General features: G+C 36.3%; 2 protein-coding genes across 2 annotated transcripts in view; both read right to left on the reverse strand.

Annotated features, from left to right (window-relative positions):
• LOC134851282 (uncharacterized) overlaps window positions 1–25,246 on the reverse strand; it is a 534,247-nt gene that overhangs the window by 68,003 nt on the left and 440,998 nt on the right. The window lies entirely within an intron of this gene.
• On the reverse strand, window positions 228–6,852 carry LOC134851237 (frizzled-5-like). The gene is made up of 2 exons (XM_063867238.1): window positions 6,602–6,852; window positions 228–6,213 (listed from the first exon to the last, which is right to left on the reverse strand). The coding sequence occupies exon 2, from the start codon at window positions 2,774–2,776 to the stop codon at window positions 1,100–1,102; it is 1,677 nt and encodes a 558-aa protein (XP_063723308.1). The 5' UTR covers window positions 2,777–6,213; window positions 6,602–6,852; the 3' UTR covers window positions 228–1,099.

Below are 25,246 nucleotides of genomic sequence, written 5' to 3' on the forward strand. Positions count from 1 at the left end.
AAATTTTGACGGGAGAAAACTATCTTCATGTTGAACGCTTTCAATCACTTTCAACTACTCAGGGGTCATTTCAAGGTCATGGCTCACGTCTGGGGATCAAAACGCACGCATCGCTGCTCAGAAACTTTAAGTGTGGATACGCTCAGTTCGAGTTGTTTTTTTTTTTCACATCAAAAATCTATCATGGTTTGATTAGTGCAAACTGATTTGAATAATTTGTGAAGATTAAATTTCATTGTCAAAAGTGAGAAAAATAAAAAATGAATATATGAAATATGCAAAATATCATCATTTAACTATGCGAAGTGCAAGGAAAATAATCATCAATTTTAATTAACTATAATTAAAATGAGTCTCTGTTGTCTCGTCACAAATCGGCAGTATTATTCTACTTTTAAAAAATTAGGGAATTGTAACGAGAGACTTAAGACTCATCAGATTGGTCAAACAAATAAGGTTGTCATTGTCAACCATAAAGGTCAGGAGAAAGGTCACTGAAAAGTAGATATCACCAAAAAAAATTCGAGGATCCCCACAAAATAATTTTAAAAACTAGATTTTCTACCAAATAATTGCTATATAAACTCTACTCTTTATTAGCATCAGATCACAAGTTAAAAATATGAGACGAATACATGGTTTAAGATAGAGTTTGATTCCTGATCAGTTCGTATTGGACACTGACAAATTATAGATTGACACCAGATATTTGGGATCTGGAGGTTTGACATAATTTGGTACCCTGTGTGTCGAGTTAATTTCTGGTTTATGATTGATATTTCTGCTCTGGTCATTCAAAGGTCACGTGGATTTGATGCTTCCAGACGTATAAAACCCTGTTTTGTGTCGATTGAAATGAAATGAACGTAGGAACGAAAATAAACAGTAACTATTAAGCAGCTATTTAGTAAAAGTTCAAGTCTGCTCATCTAACATCAACAGATAGATCAGCTCTTCTGGCTTTTAACAGCCTCTTTTCTTGACCTGGTGCTGTTTCTTCTAAAGATTAAAATTGCTCGCTTCTAGTCTGCTTCCTTCAAAAATCAAGAATTTCCAGTTTTGCACCATTGAGTTTGGGTTCGATTTCCGTTGATCCCAATTAAACGTGTGTCATCGGGACTTTCGGGACGTTGTTAGAGCGCCCTCCAACTATTCTGGACCCGAAGTTGAGCCACGAGTTGATTGTCTTGTTTGTCCAAATCCAGAAACCCGACGTGATTCCAACGACAAGCAGCATGAAGTACTTGCACACGAACACGAAGTACTCGGGTTGAGAGTATTGACGTTTCAGACAAGGACACGTGAGACGACTTTCCCACTCAACACGGAACCGGTGCTCGTAGAAGTAACACGCAATGACGACAGCGGCGGGGACTGTGTAGAAAAATGAGAAGACTCCGATGCGCATCATCAGCTTCTCCAGTTTCTCTGTATTAGTTCCTCCTCGCTTGATAACATGTCTGATCTTGAATAGTGATACGAATCCGGCCATGAGAAACATGGTTCCAGTGAACAGATACACCATCAAAGGGCCCAACACGTAATACCTCAGGTTTTCGATGCTCTGGTTGCCGACGTAGCAGATTCCAGACACCGGATCTCCATCGACGCTGTTCGTGAAAATAACGACAGCAGTTTGGATAGTCGGGATGACCCAGCCGACTAGATGGAACCACCACGAGTAGTTTGCGATCGCTTCATTGCCCCATTTCAAACCAGCTGCCAGGAACCAAGTCAATGAAAGGATCACCCACCAAATTGAACTGGCCATGCTGAAGAAGTATGTAAGAATGAACACAGTGATGCACAGAGGGGGCTTCCCACTGATGTCGTATCGGATTGTGTCATCATTACAGGCCACCGCCTCGTGACCGGCAATCAGTCGGATCATGAAGCCAATCGCCACGAACATGTAACATCCGGAAAGGAAAATTATGGGTCGTTCTGGGTACTTGAACCGCGACATGTCAATCAAAAACGTCAGCACCATCACTGACGTTGAGACAAAGCACAGGCAGGACCAGATTCCGAGCCAAATCGGCGTGAACTTCTTCTCGTTTTCGTCAAAATGAGGACTTTTGCAGGACATTGCGCAATTTTTCAAATGTCCTGTAGATACATTCATTGAGAAGTAAGGTGACGATGAAGTTAGTTTCTGGAATGGCTGATTGCAAGAGCAGCATTCTGAGATCGCTTCCTCAACAAGCACTTCTGGTCTCTTCGGATCGTCCGAGTCGTACCCAGGAGCGGTCGTCTGGCCCTTGGGAACGGGCATCGGGTTGACCTCTGTTTCCTTGTCCATTTGGTCGTCTTGCATGCACATTATATTCTTCTCTCTGTACTCTGGTAACTGCGACTGCTCTTTTGTGATGAGTGTTTCGCAGTTGAATCGCTCTGGCCATTCGAAGCCGTAATGCTGCATAACCGGTTCGCATCCAGCTCTTGCAACTTCACACACTTTGCGACACGCTTGAAGCGTTTTGGAGAAATTAGGCAGACATATCGGAACGTATTTTGAACAGAGAAAAAACCTCAGCTGGTCGGAACATCCGATTTCAACCAGTGGCCAAAACTGGTGAATCTCCAGTCCTGCTTCGTTTTGGGTATTGTGTTCCAACTCATTTGGAAAGATAGTGGCGTTGTATCCGATTTGCTTACACATCGGAACTGTTATTTCTTCACACTGGTTTCCTTTTCCATTTCCGGCGGAAAAAACTTCGCCAAAAAGGTTGCAAACAACGAGGAAAATAATCAAACTTTTCTGGCTCATAGTCATTTTTGATTTCCAACAATTGCAAAAACCTTGTTTAAAATTCTGAGTGAATAATCGAAATTAATCAGGCTACTGTCGGGAAAGGATGTAGAATTGATAATAGAATAATGCTTATTACTTGATGCAGTTTTAAAACGGCAATTTTTGATAAAAGCCCCAATTTGCGGTAACAGTTAAGTAAAGGCACGGCAACGTTTTTGCTTTCAGCTAGGGAGAAGAGATGTGGATATTTCGACTATATTTTTTTCTCGCAATTAGCGACAAAAGCGAGCGAGGAAAGAGGAAAGAATATTTGAGTCCTTCAGCTAATGGATTTGTGAGGATGCTAGCCTGTTTTAAAGTAGCTTTGAATATCCACAAACTCAAACTGAGCAGAGCAAAATACAAAAGAGAACAATATCAATTATTTTCGTTGCCTCAAAATGCCTAAAATTAAACAAAGCGCAATTTTTCTACCGTTTAAAAAAAGCAGGAAAATTGAACAAAGATGTTAAATTAACAATTTAGGAGGTAACTCGAATCAAAGTAAAAATGACTTTCTTTTTAGGGGCTAGTAAATAAAATGAAATGCTATATTTTTCCAAATGATGATTTGTGAATTTGTCGATAATGAATTTCCGGTTGTCAGTGAACTTGCGATTGCGATTTAGTCGATATTTGGTTTCAGTGTTAATTTTCCCTAGCGGTAAAGAAGTTGTAATCATAAGTTCGAAAGATAACAAAATGTGTGATAGGATTTGTGGTTAAGCTGACAAAAATGTTTTCAAAATTGACGAAAGTTCTTGGAAATCAAATATAGATAGTCTTGTATAGATGGTCAGGTAATGCCGTCAGATTTTGTTTATTGAAAGTTCGATACTGTTTATGGTAATTTTTGAAGATTGTTGACTAATTACTTGGATGATCTCTTTGGTTTTTTGCAATGAAGAAAACTGAAGAGTAAATTTGAGACCCGATTGACGGGGGATATATTTTGGTGAAATGCAGTGGGGGTGGTGGGGGAATTTAGAATTATTGAGGAAGAGAGCTGTCAGTTGTGGTGATTTAAGAGCGGCAACTGAGAGATAGAGCTACGGAAGCAGAGCACAGGCAAGGCACTACTATATGGCGGCGGAGCAAAAATTGAAATGAAATAACAATCGCCGCCTACTGCATGGATAAAACAGGCAAATATTACAAATGTTCTATAGATATTCTCCAATAATTCCACGGGAGGGAAACTAAAATGCGACCGCCACGCAACAGAACAGAACAGCAGTTTAAAATGCAATACTACTAAGTGCACTTTCGGTCCAACCTCCTTGGTCGACGGAGCCAATCACAGGCCGAGAAAAGACTGTGTGAAAAGAAGCTCGATCGCTATAGGACAATCCCCAAAGGATAAAAAGTGAGGAATAGAACTGAGTTGGAGCTGAGCTAAGCAAGCAACAGCACAGAAAGGAATGACGACGGAAGAGAGGAGCAAAATTCCCCCAACGGGTTGAGCGGGAGGGACAAAATAATGAGCAAAAATTCGACTACACTAGATGAGATGTGTGGTCGAGAGGTTTGAAAAACTACAACGAAATGAACGCACAACTAATTTTTACAGGCAACGAACACAGTAGACAAAAAAAGGATATTTTTTTGCTCGGTATAGCACTGTGCTAAGCTGTGCTGTATTACAAAGACTAGGCAGGGCAGATACGGGATAAAGGAAAAGGTAAAAAGAAAGAAAGATGGAAAGGGAACTAGGAATAGTATTGATGAAGACGGTTGGTTGATAGCTGAAGGCAGCAGCAGGAATCTCGCTAGCGAATTCGGCGATCCTCACACAACTAATGTTTTAAGATGACATCACAGTATAAACTAGGAGCTGCCGAGATGGATTTAAAAAGAAGCGACGCTGCTGCAGATGAAGAAGTAAACCAGTAATCAGTTAACTTGGGCGTGAATTTTGAAACTTGAAAGCCAGCCTTCAAAATTCGATTTGAAACGGAATGGAATAATGGCGTGCAATTTTTAGACAATATGTTGCTCTTTTTGTTTTCAGTCCGTATTTTACCACCGTTAGTATATCGCCAAAGCGAACTGAGACAAAAGTAACGTTTAAAGATGAGATGCAAAATTTGGTATCAATTAGGAAAAGATGCGAACAGGAGGAGCAACCAACTATTTTAAGTTTTATCTCGTGCGTATGTTTTCCTCAAGCTCTCGCTTAATCTCAATTTTCACTCAAAATCTTGAAAAATAATTTTCCAATCTATGAAGTAATAATGGGCCAAGTAGTTACAGAAAGGAAAACAAACGTCTTTAGACTAAAAATTGTGCAACAAACAGGCGAAACATTCGCTAATGAATTGATATAATATTTAGGCACTTCTCGTGTCTAGATTACGATATAAAATGAAGCGTAGAAGCTGGTAGTTCTAGCACTCGGCAAACAATAATCTATTTACCAAATTTACCAGCAGGTACTGTCAATTTTCAGCACTCGATTATGTTAATATTTTAATTGACGTGAATCTTCACCAATTATAATGACGCCAGGATCGGCACAAATTTTGATAAATAAGTTGACAAAATTACAAAACTGCCGAATTGAATATTTCGAAATGTCACAAATTTTTTTAATGAACCAAACAAACCAAAGCAAAGCGTAGATTAATAGTTTAACTTTTCGCCTATTAATTCTCCGCCCATTAATAATTTTACGTTCGCTTCAGCTAACAATTCGAATATAAAATCTTAAATGAAATGTGTGCGTCTTTTTGTGAGATGATTTGACTTTTGTTTGTGTTAGTCTTCTAACATCGAAGCGCCAGTGGTGATATTTTGTTGACGACGTTGACGAATTTACAACCGACTTAATATTTTCAAATCTTAGTCTGACACAAGTGGTCTATATTGTTAAAGCCAGTCCGGTTGTACACTTATTGATATTTGAGCTACACAACAGATAGATGTCTTGTAGATGCCAATTGTTAATTAGCGATGAATGATTTACAGCGGTGTGGTACTCATCGATTATCCAAAAAATTACCTGGCCAAATTGAGCATAACTCGCAGCAACACCATCGCATCAAATCAATTCGAATCACGTCAAATTACCACTTCGCTTGTAGCATAAACGCAACAGAACACCGCAGCGCCGATACGTCAATCACATACATCACTTCACCAACTATGGCCAAATTACAGCTGAAACTCATAAATAGTCAGTATGTCCAACTTTAACCATTACTGCAAACGAAACAAAACCAAACGAGTTTTGCTTCTACCGGTCGTTTCAGCCAATCAGAGAGGACTTTTGAATTGGCAGGTTGGAGATGGTTTCGACTGTGGGTCTCCAGCGGCGATGATTGATACAGTCCCCAATTTAAGAACCAATCACTTAAGTCAGTCACTGTCTAGTTCCATACTCAGCACAGGTGGACGGCCGAACGAATTGTCGACGTGCGCTCATACAATCACTTTTTTCAAATCAAGAAAAGATTAATCGGAGAAAAACAGAATAATGCTCTGAACTTAGCAAAAAAATTACGTTGGAGCTCTTCGACAAAATACGCTTCCTTTGGAATTTCCGATGATATACAGATACTTCAGATTCTAATTTTACAACCCCCCTCGTTGATCACTGCTATAAAATTGACCGAAAAAGAAATTAAAAAAGTTCAATGAAAATTTTTTCAGCTTGAAGTTACAAGCTGTCTTAAAGATTAAAGCAATGAAGATTCATAATCTTCATTGCTTTAATCTTAAAGACAGCTTGTAACTTCGAGCTGCAAAAATTTCCAAAAGTAAAACTTGAATAATTACTGAAAATGTGATTGTTTTTGTTTCTGCCACATGGAACTAAGTTGCAACTGTAAAGCATTCGCAGCGTGATTCCCTCGTTAGTCAATCTGTGTCTACTTCTGGCTCTCCGGACTCCAACTGGGATCCCATTTAGGACATGGATCCCGCAAAGTGCTCCTGTGCCACACAAGAACAAATCTCACAACATTCTAACTTGCTATACCATTGACCACCCAATAAGTTAGCAGAAAATCAAGTCAAACCCGCCAAACCGTAGATTCAACATTAATGTCCCATACTGAACTTTGACATTCAACTTATTCAGTGAAAACATTGAACTTTAATAAGTTGAAGGTCAAAGTTCAGCATGGTACATCCAGGTCATAAAAAAAGGAGACGAAGCTCTAGAGGCTTGGTTAATGGACTCACTGGAACATGAAAATTCCACTGAGAAATTCCAAAAATATTGTCTGAACTGATAAACCACTACAACATCTAAATACTCAATTTCGTACTATTTCGGCGTTTTGATTCTTCAGCTATTTGACTTTATTTCCACCAGTTCACTTAGCAAGCTGACATGTCAGTCTAGCTGTAAAAATGACAAACATTCTTTGACAATTTTCAAGCATATTCGGACTGTGAAATCAACAAAGCCCAGGGCAGAGCTTGTTGCTTTAGAATTACAGAGTGAATAGCAAACGAATGCGTGGTAAGTTTTTGTTGGCTTAGTCTCTCCAAACGAGTCGAGAGAGTCTTGTTTTTGTTCAGATCGTCTAAATGTCACTTCACCTGTCAGTGGAACCACTACTCACCTTCTGTAAATTTGGTGTCACCAAAAAACACTATTCTACCATGTCACTTCGCCTCATTACATAAGTACAACATTAAGTATTACTTTAATAGGGCAGAAAAGTCAGCAACACAGAGAGTCTTTGAGCAAGTACAAAACTATTAGAAGTATCCAAAAAGCAAAAATAATCTTGTTCTCCGATAAAAAATAGTAGAAAAGAAATTGGACTACAAAACCATTTAAAAAAAACATACATCATAACTACTATATAATAACATAAACGTTTAGAAAAACATAAACTACATAAAAATTCATATAAACATTCATGGCATTAACTATTCAGAAAAAGAATACAAAAAATGAAAGGAACAAAATGTGCCATTAAATTTGAGAGGAGCGAAATCTGTGTGGGGCGAAACGTGCCACATTCAATTTCAGTAAATTACAATTAATTTTACAATTCATAATAAAATAGACACAGATGCGAAGCTGAGCTTCGCACCACTTGCGATACAAACATGATTGAAATCACACGGAAAAAAAAATCAAAAAATCATTTTTGTCAACAAAAAATTGTCAATAAAAAAGCGGTCTGAAGCAATTGTGTCACATCTACGCCAAACGGTTGAGTGAATTTGAATTTATAACTTCCAAGCGGTAACAGAGCCAAAAAAACTGAGCAGAAACCTTTCATGCCAAAAAAAAATCTAAAATAATTTAAAAAGCTTTATGTCACTTTTCCCCTCTGAGCACACGCACGCACACAAGAAATTTTTCCCCGAACGACGCAACAAGAGGCCACTAGGTCGATAAACTTAAGTTGAAACTTATTAACCCAATAAAAAAAAAAATGAAGAAAAAAAATTCGACAAATCAAGTTACTAAAATTACAACCAGTGTAATAAACAAATTTCACTTCGGCCGGATTTTTGAAATGCTAAACCACTTGAAGAATCTACATTGAAAATTGTTTAAAGCAAAACAAATTTCTTAGATGTGGCAACTAAGCCGACAAAACAAGCAGACAAATAATAAGGCAAAATTTTTTTGAACGGAACATTTACCGTTTAAAAAAAAACAGGTCCTAGTCAGATTCACACCCAAGACTTTTGCTGTCCCAGGCGTATTTGTTACCTCGAGGCTAAATGTGCAGGAGACACTTCGAAATTTGAAGTCCAAGGTACAACGAGTCCAGATGAGTCCTGTGGACAAAATTATTTACGGAAAAAAGTCTAGTACCCGATTGCAATACGGGTAAATAACAAAACTTTTCCAAACAAATTAATTTGCTTTTAAGATCTAAAAAGTTTTCGTGCTGGGAAAGTACCAAATGAAACTTTAAAACAGTTATGTTAAGCTAAAAAAACATGTCATTGCTTAATATATGCTTTTCGCTCTTAACTCGCTGGAAATTAGGCTCAAAAAATTCAAAATGTTTTTCACGACACTGAGAGAACTGTTTGAAAATTTTTATATGTCGTTCGAATCACGAATAAAAGGGCTTGAAAATAATATGGATATGTCACTCGATTTATTCTGATGATCATTCATGGTAACCTATTTTGCGGAATAGTTTTAAAATTTAAAAACCGAAACAGCAGAAGACAAATTTCCTCTTCACTTTCAGTGGCCGGAACATTTGACATTCAAATTATGCTGATCTAAGCAAATTAAATCTTAAAGTTCACATTTTGTCTAAAATGGATTAAATTGAATCTGAAAAAGAGGACTTCAGAAAGGCTTACTACAGTGCATTAATAACACACTTAAACGGTTCGATTGTGACTTGAATTAAAATTACACAACTACTGAATCAAAATTTAACAAAAAATTTCATCGAAGAGTTTTATTTCAGAGAATACTAGTTAAACTTGGTTAAACGGCAGTTTATTTGATATTTTAAATTTTAAAAAATACAATTTAAACAAACCGAGCAAAGAAGTACCCAATTTTAAACTATTGGATCGGCTTCACAGAACAAACTGCACCGTTTTGTTTATCAAGCTAAATTTTAATCTGTTCCTGCTAAACTAATCTGAGACGCAACAGTCTTTTTTCGTGAGACAAGCGAACTTTTGAGAGTGATTCGTCTCAAACTGAGTTATCCTGAAAATCTATATTGTTGTTCGGACGATTAAAATCATAATAGTATATCATATCATGCCCTTACAGCCGTAATTCGAGCATTTGAAAAATTTGTCCCAGTTTGAAGAAAATTAGGTTCGACACTTTTTAGTTTTAGTCTAATTTAGACCGATTAGGTCTTATAAAAAAATTATTCGTGCAAACAAAAAAATCCAAAAATTGAAATTTTTCAGCAAAAAAAAACATGTTTTTATGAATGTTTTGAGAAAGTTTTTTTATGAATGTGATGTTGTCTCTTTCAAAAAAAAACTTAGAAAAGTGTTTCTTGTTTTCAGTCTAGAACAAATTCAAGAATTCACGAAAAGATTAAATTTAAGATCGATTTGATTAAAAACGCTTATAGAAAGGGAAAATGCCGTCAAAAAACGTAGAAAAATAGGAACCAGAATCTGAATTTATTTTAATTTTCCAGATCATCGAATTGCTCCATGCTGCGCCTGGTCAATTCGGTGTCCAAACTGGCAATCAAAACAGCACAATGCAGATTACACAACAGGTGCTGTGAATAGAAAAGACGTCACAATTAAATCCGACAAAACAAAAGACCCGTCGCAGAGTTTGTATTATAATACAAATGTACACTACTATAGCCAGAATTGTACAACAATGTTCGATTTATGACTAGCAAATGCGCATTAATTAATCAGATGGTGCAATTATGTGGCACTATGACTTCTGATTGACAGATGTGGATCATGCGAGGACCGGTAAGACTGAGCGAGGCAGACGCCACCTACTACTGTTCGATTAACATACAACACCAACCAGCACAAGAGCAAAACTATGTTCTATTCTACTTTGTTCAGTTCGAACACAACCACGTCACTTAGATGCTCTTTTATATTCATCATGGTGATCCACTTCCAAAATCATAATAGTTTTCAATCATAAACATTCATGCACAGATGAATTAGAATCTGTTCATATATGGCTGTAATATGTTCGAAAAAAGTTCAACCCATGCTCGAAAAAAAGAACTACAGATAATCGTGGTCAGTTTTGTTACAATAAAGTGATACAAGCTTTAATCCTCTTTTATTTCATGGTTCAAAAAAGATGCTTATATTTCAGCAGGCTGTCTTGACACTGACAACCACAATTTCAAAAATGACATCCTGCAAAACTGATAATAAGTTATTTAAAAGAACCGCTTTCCAACATAAGCAATTTTAATAAAAGGCACTCATTTTGACATTCAATTTTGTTCAAAGGTCAATTTATACACATGTCAAAGTAGAAGTGCAAATTTGACTGTTTTATCTGTTGTTTCTCTCCTCGTAAATCCAATTATTGTTTCCCTGTTGAGACATTGGAAGGGATGTGTCAGTTTAAAGGGGAAGAGCTAAAACTTCAGTCGTCACACACAAAAGCACACATTCGCATGGAGAGACAAAAAGGATTGACGTCATCAAGACACGCTTGTCTTCACTTAATTGATAAAAATTATCAGTTTTTGTCCAATTCGTCAATATTAAAACCTATAAAACCTGTATTGAAACCATTTTTTATCAAACAAACGGACTAAAATTGGCAAAGAAGGACTAGATTTTTGACCCGCTCGCCACTAAAAGAGTCATCTCTTTGTTGTTTATGTCACCTCTTTTTGGTTAACCAATCCTAAAAATTTTTTCTATCATTTTCTTAAATTATTTTTCATTGCTAACCAATATATACTAATGTTGAGAAAAAAGCGCGCGCCGAAAACGCAAGTTTCACAAACTTGAAGATACTTATGGCAAGAAAGGGTGTAGGAAGAGATTTATCTAATTGGTTCAAAAAAAAATCGACAAAATTTTTTAGAGAAAACTTAGATTTCACATTTTTAGAGAAAATGCTAGATTCTAAATCCTAGATCCTGGCTCAAATTACGCTGAAAAAAAATCTATATTACCGCATGCTTGAATCTATTTCATAATCAAACCCCTCGTTTCTAAATTTCTGTGATAAATTAACAATCTTACGAAAAAAATCATTTTGCTCCGTTTTTTTTTGCCAGCAAAACCTGACTAAAAATCACACTAAGGAGCGGGGATAATAATTGAGAGCCAAAAACTGGAACTAAAAGTCCGTGAATGTCAGCATTGCAACTGAAAGGACGTATTTTTTTATTTTTAATCTCAACTTCACTTTTGGTGCTCAATTTAACCAACTGGGGAATGGGATGGACTTGAGCTGTCAATCTAGAAATATAATAAAAACAGGCAGTCACAACTGAACGGAAAGCAGCTTAGCGTGGAAAACACAATTAAAACCAGCAATGCCAAACTGGAACGGTTTTATTAATTCAACGCACAACACTGAAAAAAAACACCGTAAACGCAACGCAACACTCCACCAAAACAGAAAAACAACAAAAAAACTAAAATTGATGGAAACTGTCAAATAAAAAATAAATAAAACAGTAGACGATTTCACAAAAGAAAACACTTCATGCCCCTATGAAAACAACGCTGAAAAAACAATTCCATTCAAATTGTTCTCTAAAAACTTGGAGGCAGGCGAAGGGAAGTATTGAATAAGGCAAGAACGTCTACACCATTAAGCATCACATTTCGTGGAATAAACTAAACAGGCAAACAAATACGAATCGGATATGAATGGGACGAATGTTTTGCTTTCGATCGTGGCTGAAAAAACAGGCTTGAATAAATTATGCGCTTGGGCAGGTGTTTTTTGTGCTATTCAATCGTCAAAATGACAGCCACATCTCAACAATCCAAACACCATGCTGGAAATCCCCCCCCCCCCAATTCACCACTCAAAAGGCTGAAAAGACCATTGAAAAACACCAGGCTTCGAATACCGCAAAATCATCATTTGTCAAAATCTTTCAAAAAAATGCCCAAAAATTGTTTTTGGGCCTTTTTTTTGCAAGCGGCGCAGAAAAACTTTTCCAAATTAGGGTCATTATGGAGCTTTTGTTCGACCAAAAAAAAGTCAAACAATTCCCCCCCCCCCCCTTTCAAAAAACTTTAGATCGGCCCCTTACCAGAACACTTCAAAAAACTCTCCAAGTTTGGTTGTTCAGTTATTTTCCATGCGCACTCAAGTATCAAAACGTCTTTGAACCTGATGAATTATGATATTCATCTTCTCTTCCGTTGTCAGCTTGCACTCTCCTTTTCACCTAACTTCACTCAAAACTTTTGAAGAATCTGTTAGACAAAGGTAATTGTTGTCCGAAACTTCTGCGCTACTAAGCTAGCAAAGGTTACTCTAGCCGTTTTCTCGCCGTAACAAAATCAACCCAGAAAAATTGAAAACCTGACCGCATTAAAACGCTATTCGCTCTCTCATAGCTTCAAATGCTTCCACTAAACAACATCAACAACTGCGAAAATAAAAATTTTTTTCTTGAGACACATTTCTTAAATAACAACCCCGATGCTTTTTCAGATTCACAAAAAATTTAGCGGCCGACTAAATCACTCAGTAATTCGAAGCTATCAAGCTTTTGGCAACATAAAAGACAGATTAGAAAAAAAAAACGAAAACACTTAAGTGGCCATCATGTGTCTGTGAGTCAGCAGCCTCATAGGTCAAAACTACAAAAGTCAAGTTCAATTAGATTGAATTGTTCTTCTTAAGTAAGTATTTTTGATCCATTAGTTTAAGTACAAAACAGGGAACATAGTGGAGCCTGGTAGATGAATGTTCCAAAAAAGGTTAATTGCGATGCGTCAATTTTAACATCTTATAAAAAATTCACGCACTTCGCAAATCACCACCTGCAGCGAAAATGCAAATTTTAATAAACTTTTTTCTACTATCCTACGTTATACTCAAAATCAATATTTCTGTTGCTAACTCGACGAAACAAATGATTTCTATCTTTATTAAAATGCATCTTTGACTTGCAACAAAAAAAAGCTGATTAAGATATTTAAAAAATACTATTTTCTCATTCCATTAACGGTTCAAAACAAAAAACCTTTCACAGTGTAAATCTCCATTGTTTGCGAGGAAAATGTCTTTTCTGTGACTCCCATCATTAGAGTCGTGGTTTGAAAAGATAAGGAACAACAAGATAAAAAAGAATATGTTAATTTTTCTCAGTCTCGCCAATTATGGATCACAAATTGGTTCCCCGGAGTTCCTTCTTTAGCCCACTACTCTATTTAACTTCACCAGTAGAACTAGAGGGTGATATCGTAATGTGATTAGAGTAAGTGGCCCCAAGGAACTTCCAAACACCGGGAGTCAAAGGGCTTCGGACGGGATCCAGTAACAAATCGCCATTGTAGCCCTAATTTGATTGTCAGGTCATTTTGTAAATCTAACAATAGCCAAACCGCGTTAAATCTAGAACAAGCCACGCACAACCTATACTACACATTACACAATCGTATAGCCTACACTTGCGTCTTGATATTTCCAAAAAAATTCGCCCTAAAAATTGAACTCAATTTCTGTGTTTACGACGTTCTTTTCTGATGAAAAAGATACTCCATGAATGAATAATGCGCAAATTCCTGTTTCTAAGCAAGTAAGGAAAACAATATTAACAATGATAGAGCGATCAGGTCGAACGTTGCACCCTACTTTTTTTTTCCAAGTAATTCCATTCCTTTGTTCACTTCCAAATCCCCTGCGATTTCAGATCACTCAATACTGGGCTAAAAGTATTTTTCTGCATCTACACAACTCCTACTCCCTACCTTCTGAGCTAAGTTATAAGCGAACAATAGTAAACAATTTGATTTTTCTCAGCTGTCTGTCAATCAAACGACAATTTAAATTTTTATGGCTGAATTAGCATTTTTGGAACAGAAGTGAAAATCGAATTAGAGAAAAGTCAAATACACAATATAATTCTACGCAGCTAAATGTCACTTGCCCTAAAAATTTCTCAATTGAATTAAAATGATCGAATCAAAGATCTCCAGGCAGATGCCAAAAACTTCAATTTGGCGAAATAATGCGTCTGATCCAGCACTTTTTGACTTTAAAAAATAACACTGCAAAACTAAGATGGGTTCCCGTACTTAAAAAAAATCAATCGCCTCTGCCTCAAGTTTCAGTGCAAAATTTACTTCATTATGAAGAGGAAACCGAAAGCCCACAAAATTTAAGCTTTAGTCAAAAAAAATAATGCAGAAAAAGTCAATAAAACTGAGAGTACATTAATTATTCTTCAATTTATTTGCACCGTAAGTTGTTTCCACAAGTGAATTCCCATACATAACTAAGATAGAGTTTAACAGAAAATCAGCTGCCGTCACAAACGCCTTAACTGCAAAAATAAGAATTTTCCCGAAATAATTAGCAAGCTACCTTTTCAACCGCGATGAGCCATTTCAAACGTGTTACTTCATTTTCAACAAATGAAGACCTTTTAAGTTTTCAGTATAGAATGGGCTCCAAATGCGCTTTGTTTGGATCTATGAGACAGGAAAAATGAACAGGAAGGAATGAAACAAAGAGAGGTGGGGACTTGTAATGCACTTTTAATCATTCGCAACAGCGGGAGCGTGACTGTTGGCCTCGCCACTGTGCAAGGGAGGAGCACTGGAACAGATGAAATAATTGGAGAAATTGAATTGAGTCCACTTGAGTGGAAATACAATTTGTATTTGGGCCCCCCAAAACTAGCATTGTATGTCTCTACGGCTGAAGAAACAGCAGCGATGCCTAGCAGTCAGCCAATTCCATACTGTGAAATGATTGACAAGTGATATTAAAAAGAGGTCACTGATCCGAAGTAGCAAATACATCTCGAGACGAATGCGCCGAGCCAACTCCTGAAGCGTGAAAACATGTTACAAAAAAGAATAGCAGACTTTTCATCTTCCTCTGTTTTCGTTCATTTTTTAAAATAGAATTGAGCGATGGTAATCGAAATCAGATATATCAAATGGTAGACGGTTGCTGCGAAAGTAGCACAGATTGTTCCGGCCACACTAAGTTAGAAAAAGTTCAAAAGTATAACAAATGTTACTTTTTTTAAAAAGAGCGAGTGAATTAGGCGAATTTAAAACTCGAATGAGTGGTGATATTAGCTCAAATAAACGTGCTAAAAATGTCAGAAGATTTTAATTTGAAGGTCAGCCTCTTTTCAGAAATTGTCTAGATTTAGTCTGAAAACCGCAATATTCAGACAGATTTTTCTTGAAACTGGGACAACTTCCGGTTCCTTGAGGTTCGAGTTTTCCTTGAGGTACATAAATCCTTCTCAAACTTTGGTCGGAACAACAAACTAGCCGTTTGCTGTCACAGTTGTCTTTGCTAAACAATTTTAAATAGACAACACTGATAACCGGTTGCTGTTCAAGCATTACAGAATGTTCCGATCATAACCAATTTCAAAAAATAGGGGGAAAAAGTTTTTTTCTTCTTTATATTCTTCAAATAATGTTCTTTTTAGTCCATGGTGTGCTATGAGGACTGAACGATTGCGTAGAAAATCAATGAATTACTCATAATCAACAAAATTTGTATTCAAAACATGAAAAACAAATTTAAAAAAAAAAGAAAAAAAAAGAATTAAAAATTGTTTTGTAATTTTTTGCGCAAGATTTTTTCAGACAACCTTTTTTTGCCAATTAAGCGGTAAACAATAGATCAAAAACGGAAAGCTAGTTTTCTTCATAGCAAAATCGAGGATTATCTAGCCTTAAGGTCTGAAAAATATTAAATTTCGCTCGAAAATAGACAAACCAATTTTTCTCAACATTGAGAATTTTTTTGGGAAATTTTTAAAAGTTGTTCAAATCACGACAAAAAGGGCTTTAATATGATATATCACTCACCCCAGTCCGATGGTTATTTGTGGTACCTGATTTTGCGTGTAAAACAAAAAAGAATAAAAACTAAAACACACCCGAAAACGAAGTTCCTCCCCATTTTCAATAGTCGAAAAAATAAAAAAATGTTCTAACTTTCAAAAAAAAGTTGAAAAGGCCAAGACGCTTACCAAGCTTCTAGAACTAGCCAATAGCAGCTTAACTCAAAAAATAAACAATATATGATACCTATGTCGAAAACCATTTCGTCATCGTCGACATGAAGAGTGACTCGTCTTCTAAGTAGAACAAATTATAATAATTTTTTTTCAACACCGAAAATTTTTGAAATTTTTTCAAGCGTGTTTGAAATATCTGATTTTCCATGGCACAAAAAACATATTTGCATCAAAATCAATTTGTGACCGGAACAACAAGGGTAGTCGATTGAGGCGGAGGTAGTACAGAATGTTCCAAACGCATCAATTGCAAAAGAGAGAAAAAAGCGGAGCTTTGCACGAGTTGCAGTACATCACCAACATAGTCGAACTAGCTAGCTGCCAAAAAACATGATGAAGACAAGTCGAAAAAAAACAAATGCCTGAAAAAACTATATTTTTTACACACTTGTCTCAATGTGTCTCATAACAATCTTTAAAAAATTATTGCAGCATTAAATCTTTATGTCAACCTTAAGCCCACTCGCGAATTAAGACCTGTTATCCCTTTCCCAATGACAAAATATACGGCAACTAAGCCAATATAACAAAAGATGAAACCTTCAAACCATCAATAAAATTACAACAAAAAAGCAGGCACATTAAAAAGAAAATTGCAACAGTCGCAAAAAGTTGCTATGATGTAGGACAAAATTTTCCGACTGCATAAATCGTTACAAAAACAATCCCGGCAAGATAAAATCATTAGCGAAGCTGAGCATACACTGCGATACAACGCAAGCGTAGCACTGCATGCTCGCGAAGAGAAAACGAAACAAATAACAAAGACAAAACAAATCCAACAGCATTAAATTAAACTTTATTGTTTAACAAGCGGCCACTCAGCCGACATTACCCGGGTAGACACCCTGTGAGCTGAAAACAAAAGATGTCATCAATAGCTGTCCTGTAAAATGTTACAGGCGATTAGGTTTCAGAACTTTGATTTTTTTCACCACAACCGACCTGAATCATTCACAAAAATAATACACAATTTTAACCCTTTAAACGACAAAAAAAAGAAAAAACCTATGAAACTTTAGCCCAACCTATTAATGCCGAGAAAAACGTTTAATAAGACGAATAAATTAAATAAAATATATATGCCGAATAAAATAAATCGAAAAAGCCTATGAAACTTCAGCCCAACTATTTAAATTAAAATTAAAATCTGAAAAAAAACAAGATGGGATTAATAAGCTAACAAATTACAATGATAATTTCTTACAACACAAGAAGAAAAATCAAAATCCTAGATGCTGTAATAAGCCGAGAAAACAAAAGCAGACAAACGAAAGACCGACAATGCAATTTTTCGCTTAAAAAAATTTCATTCACACCTGCTGAAAAAATAAGGTTCGCATCTGAATTACAAAAATAAGGTTTGGCATCTGATTCACAACTGAAACGTTTTATTATGATACCAGACTTGATGCCTTAAACGCACCAGTAGCGTTTAAGACCCATCCTTCTAAGACCCACCTAGGGTTCTTATAGTATTTTCGGAGAGCTCGGAAAATCAGGTTGGTCGACCTACAAAACGGACAAAATTTTCAATTTTTTCTTTCGAAAAAGCGCCCCCCCCCCCCAAAAAAAAAATCTGCGCACCCCACTGGAGCCACCTATAAAAATAAGATCGCGCGAAAAAAACAAGTTGAGCCCTTGTTATTTTCTAGTCCTAAAAATTGTAACACTACTATGTTTAGATGGGCTGATATTTCGGGGCATCCTCCAATTTTAATAAAACCTGTTTTCGTAGCTCTCAAACCGATACTATCGTTTCAGCGCCACGTATTCTGTGTTGTTGCCTTTTCGACTGACTCTAATCATCTCCAGTTTTATCAGGAAATTGATGTCAATACAGTATTTGACTTTGCCTAGTAGACTGTTTCGTAGACGTCAAAAAGACCAGCCTTGTCATATATAATGCAAGCTTTCCGACGTATCAGGAAACAAATAGTCTTCAATGGCGTCAGGACTTTTTTATATGTTATCTCGTGACCTTTTCAGAAACTGAAAGTCTGGATTCTTTTTCAAGTAGCCTTAAATAATTGTAGTTTAGTTAGTTCAATCATATTGTTCTATACCGTGTTTATATATTAACAAACCCAAGATTCAAAATTAAATTCAGCAGAAAAATTGAAATTGCTCATGAAATTAATTATTCCAATCATGTTTTCCCAATTAGTCCCTCGAGTTGAGAATTAATTTTCTTTAGACATCCCAGTAAATAAAAATTAAATCGTCTGAGGAAAATAATCATTTTCATTTTTTGGAGACTTTGGAAGCCACATTCAGTCGCCAATTTCATTTATGCCTTTCAGACTTAGAAGTAGACGGTAGAAACCATCACGCCTTCACACTCAGACTCTCAGGTCTTGTTGAAGCGAGTTGGAATTGGTTACACTGAAGGTGTATATAAAAATAGACAAAAAGTTGATGAAAATGAAGAGGCAAAATGAAATTAAAAGCGAGGAAATAATTCAGACAAAGAACTCATTTTGAATAGAGTGCCTTCCCAGTCTGTGAGTCATATCAAGTGTAATTTGCATTTCGCCCAACCCCCAATCCCCTAGCAGGTCCTCAGTCTACCCTTAGTATATTTTTACGGCAGAAAGAACAGATTACAATGCGCTACTTTTTTCTATTTACAATTAACTGAAATCCATTATCTTCTCTTTCCTCGTCATAATCTACTTTTAGTATCGAATTTCAGGCTGCTACTTTGCCCGTACGGATTAAATATTCACATGTGCTGAAAAACAACTTCCACCTGGAAGTTAATCTTTTTAAAATTTATACCTCGAATGTCAAAAAAATGCGAAACCATTTCTAAAAAAGACTTTAAAAACTCTTGTTCAAAAACAACAAAAAAACGGAATAAATAAATGATGAGCGAAGTAAATGAGTTTCAGAAAATTTGACTGATAAAGCACAATTCGTCATTTTAAGATAAAAATGATTGACACATTCAAATACCAGTTAATACTTCTCTCATCTGAAGTACTTTAATATCTTTTTTTTTCATCCTGTCACAAAATAGAGAGGAAAACAAATAAGTCCTATCGAATCTCCCTCCCTTTCTGCCTCTATAAAGATAGCACAGTAGTTGTAAACTGGAGAATAGGAGAAAGGAGGGTCAAATTAGTGATTTAATGCGGATACATGCGATTAATTGAGGAGTAATAACGGAATCGTTTCGCTTCATTAGTCTATTTTGTAGGGAGAGGGAAGTTTAAAACATTGCTGACAAGAATACAATCAAATTACGTTACGTTCAATTTATTTCAGGGCGGGCATAAAATTAACAAGTTCATGAGTTCATTAAAATAGCCCAACCCTAAAATATTAAACACTAAATCAACGAAACTAGATAGGATATAATCAAATTAGATTGCATGCTACAATTTGGGAGCTCCTTTAAACCCGCGAATTTTAGACAGTGATAAAAATTGAAATGATACATTACATTGATTTAAATTTTTCTACCACGAAATTTTAAAAAATGAAAGAAACTTGGCACTAATTCAGATTGTTAGTTCCTTAATAAAAAAGATTCACGCTCAATCCAACTCAATTTCTGTCAACTTACAATTACAACATTTTGGTTTCAATCTCCTAGACCCCGAACGTCGTTCCTTATCTGTTCCAAGTAGCAACAACCAGCCATGTAGCCCCAACTGACAACTCATTTGGGCTCATGGAATGTTTCAGCTCAACTGTCAATCAAAGTGAGAGAGGGAAGGGTTTTGTGGCCGGTTGATAAGCGCCCGGAGGGCTTTGCTGATTCGCCACAATGCAACCAAGTCGCTGCTCCGCCAAACCGAACTCCCTTTTGCTCCCGAAACATCCTCCGAAACTCACAAAAGCTTCCATCAAGCATTTTTTTCCGGCTTGATACACTAAATTTCCTGGCAAAAATTGGGAATGCTTTGCTCTCCTCCGAATGTGTTTTGTACTATCTATATCCAATGAATTATATTATCCAATTTTGCGGGTGAATCTTGATCCTGCCAACGTAAGTTATTGCTGCCAACGTAAGTTATTCAGTTGGCGATAGGTTCCGTAGGTATTTCATTCGAACATTCTACAAGTTGTCAAATCCCCGACGGTCCATTAGGGACTGGGGCTAAAACAATTGCAAACAGGTCTACGCGGGAAGGCCTTGTTTGTGTTTAGCTGGCAGATCTTTGCCACGCGCCAAGCGAAAATAGAAGAGCGAATGAGCTGATTGACTGGCTTAAAACAAACTGTCTGTCAAATGTGCCAGCTAGCCCCCTGATTTGCACCCGCTGAGCCACTGAGGTCTCCAACTACTCAGCCCCATAAATCCAGTAAACACATGCACCGCTTTCCTCGCCCTCCGCCTGCCCAGAAGAATCAAATTGAACGGGTGGCCTGCCAGAGCATGACATAGCTGGCTACTAAAGAACCGCGCATATTTAACTGGGCAATAACACGAAATTTCATATTTTCCATATTCATGTTCTGATCAAAACTACCTGAAAAGAAAAATCAAAACTTCTTTCTTCAACTCAATATTTACAATATTAAGCATCAAATATGAGATTTGCAACATGAAATGGGGCTTGGATAAGACAAAGAGCAAGACTATTTCAATGTTGCTTGTCTCTCAAAGCCCGCCAATAACTCAAGTTAGACAAAATTTGCGTAAAATTGTCACATTCAAGCTTGTTTCAACATCATAAACAAGCTTGATCGACATATTTCTAGAGTCAATTAACTTCAACAAAAAATTTGCTAGTTTCATTTTAGGTATAACCTTTGAATAAACAGTCTCTATACGATCTAACTTGACCAAAGCTCCATACAAACCAGGCAATGAGAGGCAATTCAGCTAATATGAGTGTCACAAAAATTGAAAGACTAAAAAAATACCCCAAAAGACGTTGTTTTCAAATAACCTAACCTACAATCTTCCTGAAGAGACACTCAATTTTACTATTAATTACATGAAACAAAATTTTTTTCAATAAACTTTTTTGGTGAAAGCCTTTGAATTAGATTTTGATGTTTTATTCCCCACAAACACATTGTTGCAATAAAAACAGAGAAAAGAAAAATCTTAACTTTAATTCTAATAGTCTATAGATGATAACTTACTTATGGCCATTTAGTCATTTTAATGACTTCTAGCGGCAAGGACTTGAGAAAATCTAAAAAAGAATTTTAATGAAATTAATTTACTTTATTACAGCTATCGTTGTTGCTGGTAGCTGAATTAATAGATTAGCGATTTTAGTATAGTTGGTCAGTATGAGAAATAAATAATGCTAGCGTGCAACGCATCTCCGGTGCTTCTAACAGTTTAATCAGCGTGAAAATTGCTTTATAATAATTAATATGAAAAACACCGAAATGAATGCAACCGTAACAATAGACAATTATCAAACAACACTTTTTATGTGCAAAATTTAACAAAATTAATTTAAACTCTATTGTGTTTTTTTAACTGGAACGATCAGATTTCCAAAACTATCGACAACCCTGGGAGAAAACTGACAGCATCCCACTATTGACTCACTAACTTCATATATACTGATATGAACAAAGTTCAAACTGAAAAAGCGAAAAAAAATCTTAACCATTGCAATAAACGACAGAGCTAAAACGTGAAAAAACCTTTCGTTTTCGTTTAACAAGCAAAAACAAAACGTTGAAGAACTTAAACACGGCGAGATACTGAAGCCCGCTTTTAAAATAAATTAGACAGATATATAATAGATTTACAGTATTGCATAAGAATTAAAAAACAAATCTGCAAAAATTTCGTGAGGAACAGACCATAATTAATCGTTAACAACTACTTCTTGGCCTTGTTTGATAGTAAAGTTCATTGACATATCACGATATGCTAAAATCGAGTTGACCCCTTACAAGCTTTTCTAGATTTGTCTAAAAATGATCGAAACAAAAAGTATGAGAAATACGAAAAATGATTGCGATTGCAAAAAAACGGAGGATCAATTTTTCTTCAAGCCACGTGAAACTAGCAATTCACCCATTATGATGCAAAATCAATAAAAAATTACGAAAAACAAGGGTACTATTTTGACTGGTAGTGTTCAGTTTTCCACTTTTTGAGCTCAATAAATTTGAATCTACGTCTTTGATCGTTTTATAATTCCACAGGATGCTTATCAAATTGAACGAAACAAAAAAATGTAACACAGAGGCAAAGTATTGCAGACGTCGGGACATAAACGGACAGAGACGAAAGCCACTTCGTCATAAAAATTATTTAGAAACAACCTCTTCAAAAATTATAACGTTTGCCTAGAATGATGTTCAATTGGAAGAAAACATAATGAGAAACACAATCGACAGCCTTAAATAAGCGTTCAAATAAATTTACTGAGTGGCAATTGTTGAACCGCAAACAAGAGAAGTAAGAAAAATGAGCTATTAAGTTTTGAAACTCTAACTTCTGAAAACTCAATCTGTTGGCCCTTTCAAACTATGCATTATCGGGTGACTAAGGCAACACAAACATAGCATAGCAAACTGGCCGACAGAAAAGGAAACAAACGCCGCAACGTAAATAACGCAAAAAAAAACATAGCAAGTCAGACAATCAAATATTTAAATTAGCGCCGGATGAAAACTTACGAAAAGGCAACAAAGCCAACAATACTTGAGCAAACAACCTATGAGCAGAAAAATTAGCTTTCATGGAAAAATGTCCATCTCAAAACAGATAAATTTTTTGCTCAGCAAATGATAGACGCAATATGAGGCCACTAAGCCGATATGTGAGCCGAGGCCACTCAGCCGATACGTGAGACAAAAACAAAAATAAAGAAAAAAACTGAAATTACACTGAAATTAGACGTTGAATATACAACAATAAAAAAAATCGAATACAATGGGCTTTTAAAACGCAGACACACTCTTAATATGGCTGCTGGTTGATGAAAGTGCACTCTTGGAGATAATCTTCATTTTATCTCCTAGGGTCTAGAACCCTGTTACAACACCCGTGCTTACAGCAAGAGTAAATACATTACTACGACAGGCGCGGATCTAAGATTTTCTCGAGGGAGCGGGGCGGATTTTCAAAAAAATTTCGAAAATTTCGTCGACCTTTATTTTTGGGTCGACCAAACTGATTTTCCAAGACCACTAAAAAGACCCTGTTTTGATAAGCTTTCAAAATGATTCTCCAAGAGGACTAAAAAGACCCGGTTTTGGTCAATTTTTCAGCTCCGCAGTCAAGATTTTGAAAAAAACAGGCCTAATAGTGCCGCTGGCAAATTTTCTCTGCGCCGCTGGCAAAACTTTGAAAAAAAGGCCAAAAAGTATAAGTATAGATTGGCGCCAAAGGCGCCTTTAGAAAAACTTTAAGGTCAATCAGCCAAAAATGGATATCTCAAAATTGTACAAAGGGGGACTCTTTGGGTTGGCAGGGGGTCGAATCTCTGAGGGGGGAGGCGCCACTACCCTAAATCCGCCCCTTCATTATGATGCATGGTATTTTAAAGAAGACGTCAGCCTAAGGCATCTTTTTCCATTGCTAACATCTTAGCCCATAGCTAATTCAAAAGTCGTATATAATCTACTTTCGCTAAGGAAAAACGTGATAAGGAATAATATGAGCTAATGAGTTGCTAAATGTTGAATCTATTTTTGATCACAGTCGAATTCATCTAAAGTTAAAAGGGTCTCGTTGTTTTCACTCAATTTTCACTTAAACTATATTTCACGCTACATGGAAATAGGTGATCCATCGTGAAATAATAGGAAGACCTTGATTTAACATCATCATGTTGAAAATTGAAAATCTGCGATGAAAATACTCTTTTTAGGTTCACTTTTGTAGCAAATATCTCATTTCCTCCTTTTTCATTTCCAATTGCAAAATAGAAAGAAAAAAGCGTACAAAATCAATTAAAATTTAGGCTCCGGAACACTTCCAGACACCTCGAGACAAATGATCACCTCTGATTTACGAACGTGTTTATTTAAAATATTGCAACACAGCATTAGGGATAAATCAAGGCCATGATAATAGGCCGATTATCTATCAGTAATCGGAGGGGCGGAACATGCAGAAGGGGTAGTTACACGAGCGATTACAAGTAACAAGTGTGATTTGAGGTTGGCCAAGCGTACAGTAATGCACCATATGCTCTGCTATATTCCTAGTTTATGGTTCCCTGGGGTGGCATCCCGACTCGGAATTAGACCTCAGTGGGATCTGGGCGTTACAGTAGGGTTATTGATTGGACATGAGAACTTAAGTCCTTTGTCAAGGACATTATAAAAACATACACATCTTGTTGATTATTTGTTATAATATGCCTTTAAATAGATTATATGAGCTAGTTTATAAATAATTTATAACACAGAGCGTCAAAAGATATCCACGCAAGCGTAACAGTGATTGGATTAAAAAGCTTTTTATAAACCCAAATCTGATTACCTCCCCTTCCCTCCCCCCCCCAAAAAAAAAATCTTTTGCCACCATTTTCTAAAGGGTCTACCATTTGACACTATTTTAAGACATCCAATTCTGACTGTTCAACCCAAAAAACTTCGAAAGTCACCTTTAATGCTGATATTAGCTAACACGCAGCACGCATCAGAAAGAACGCAATTAGTTAGTCAAAATTTACCAAAGCCTACTAAGAAATGGCATATTTCTGTTACGCAAAAAAAAATCTGAATATGGTCAATCTAAGGCTTCTATCGGCAGAGCTCAAAAACTCATCGTTTGCGAGTGTTATAATCATATAATCATAAGTCTGACTTTATCAACTTAAGTGAAAACTTCATGCCAATGTCAAGCACCCGAAAA

The sequence above is a fragment of the Symsagittifera roscoffensis genome, chromosome 1 (genome assembly GCF_963678635.1).
Source record: "Symsagittifera roscoffensis chromosome 1, txSymRosc1.1, whole genome shotgun sequence".
In the NCBI taxonomy this organism is placed as follows: Eukaryota; Metazoa; Xenacoelomorpha; order Acoela; family Convolutidae; genus Symsagittifera; species Symsagittifera roscoffensis.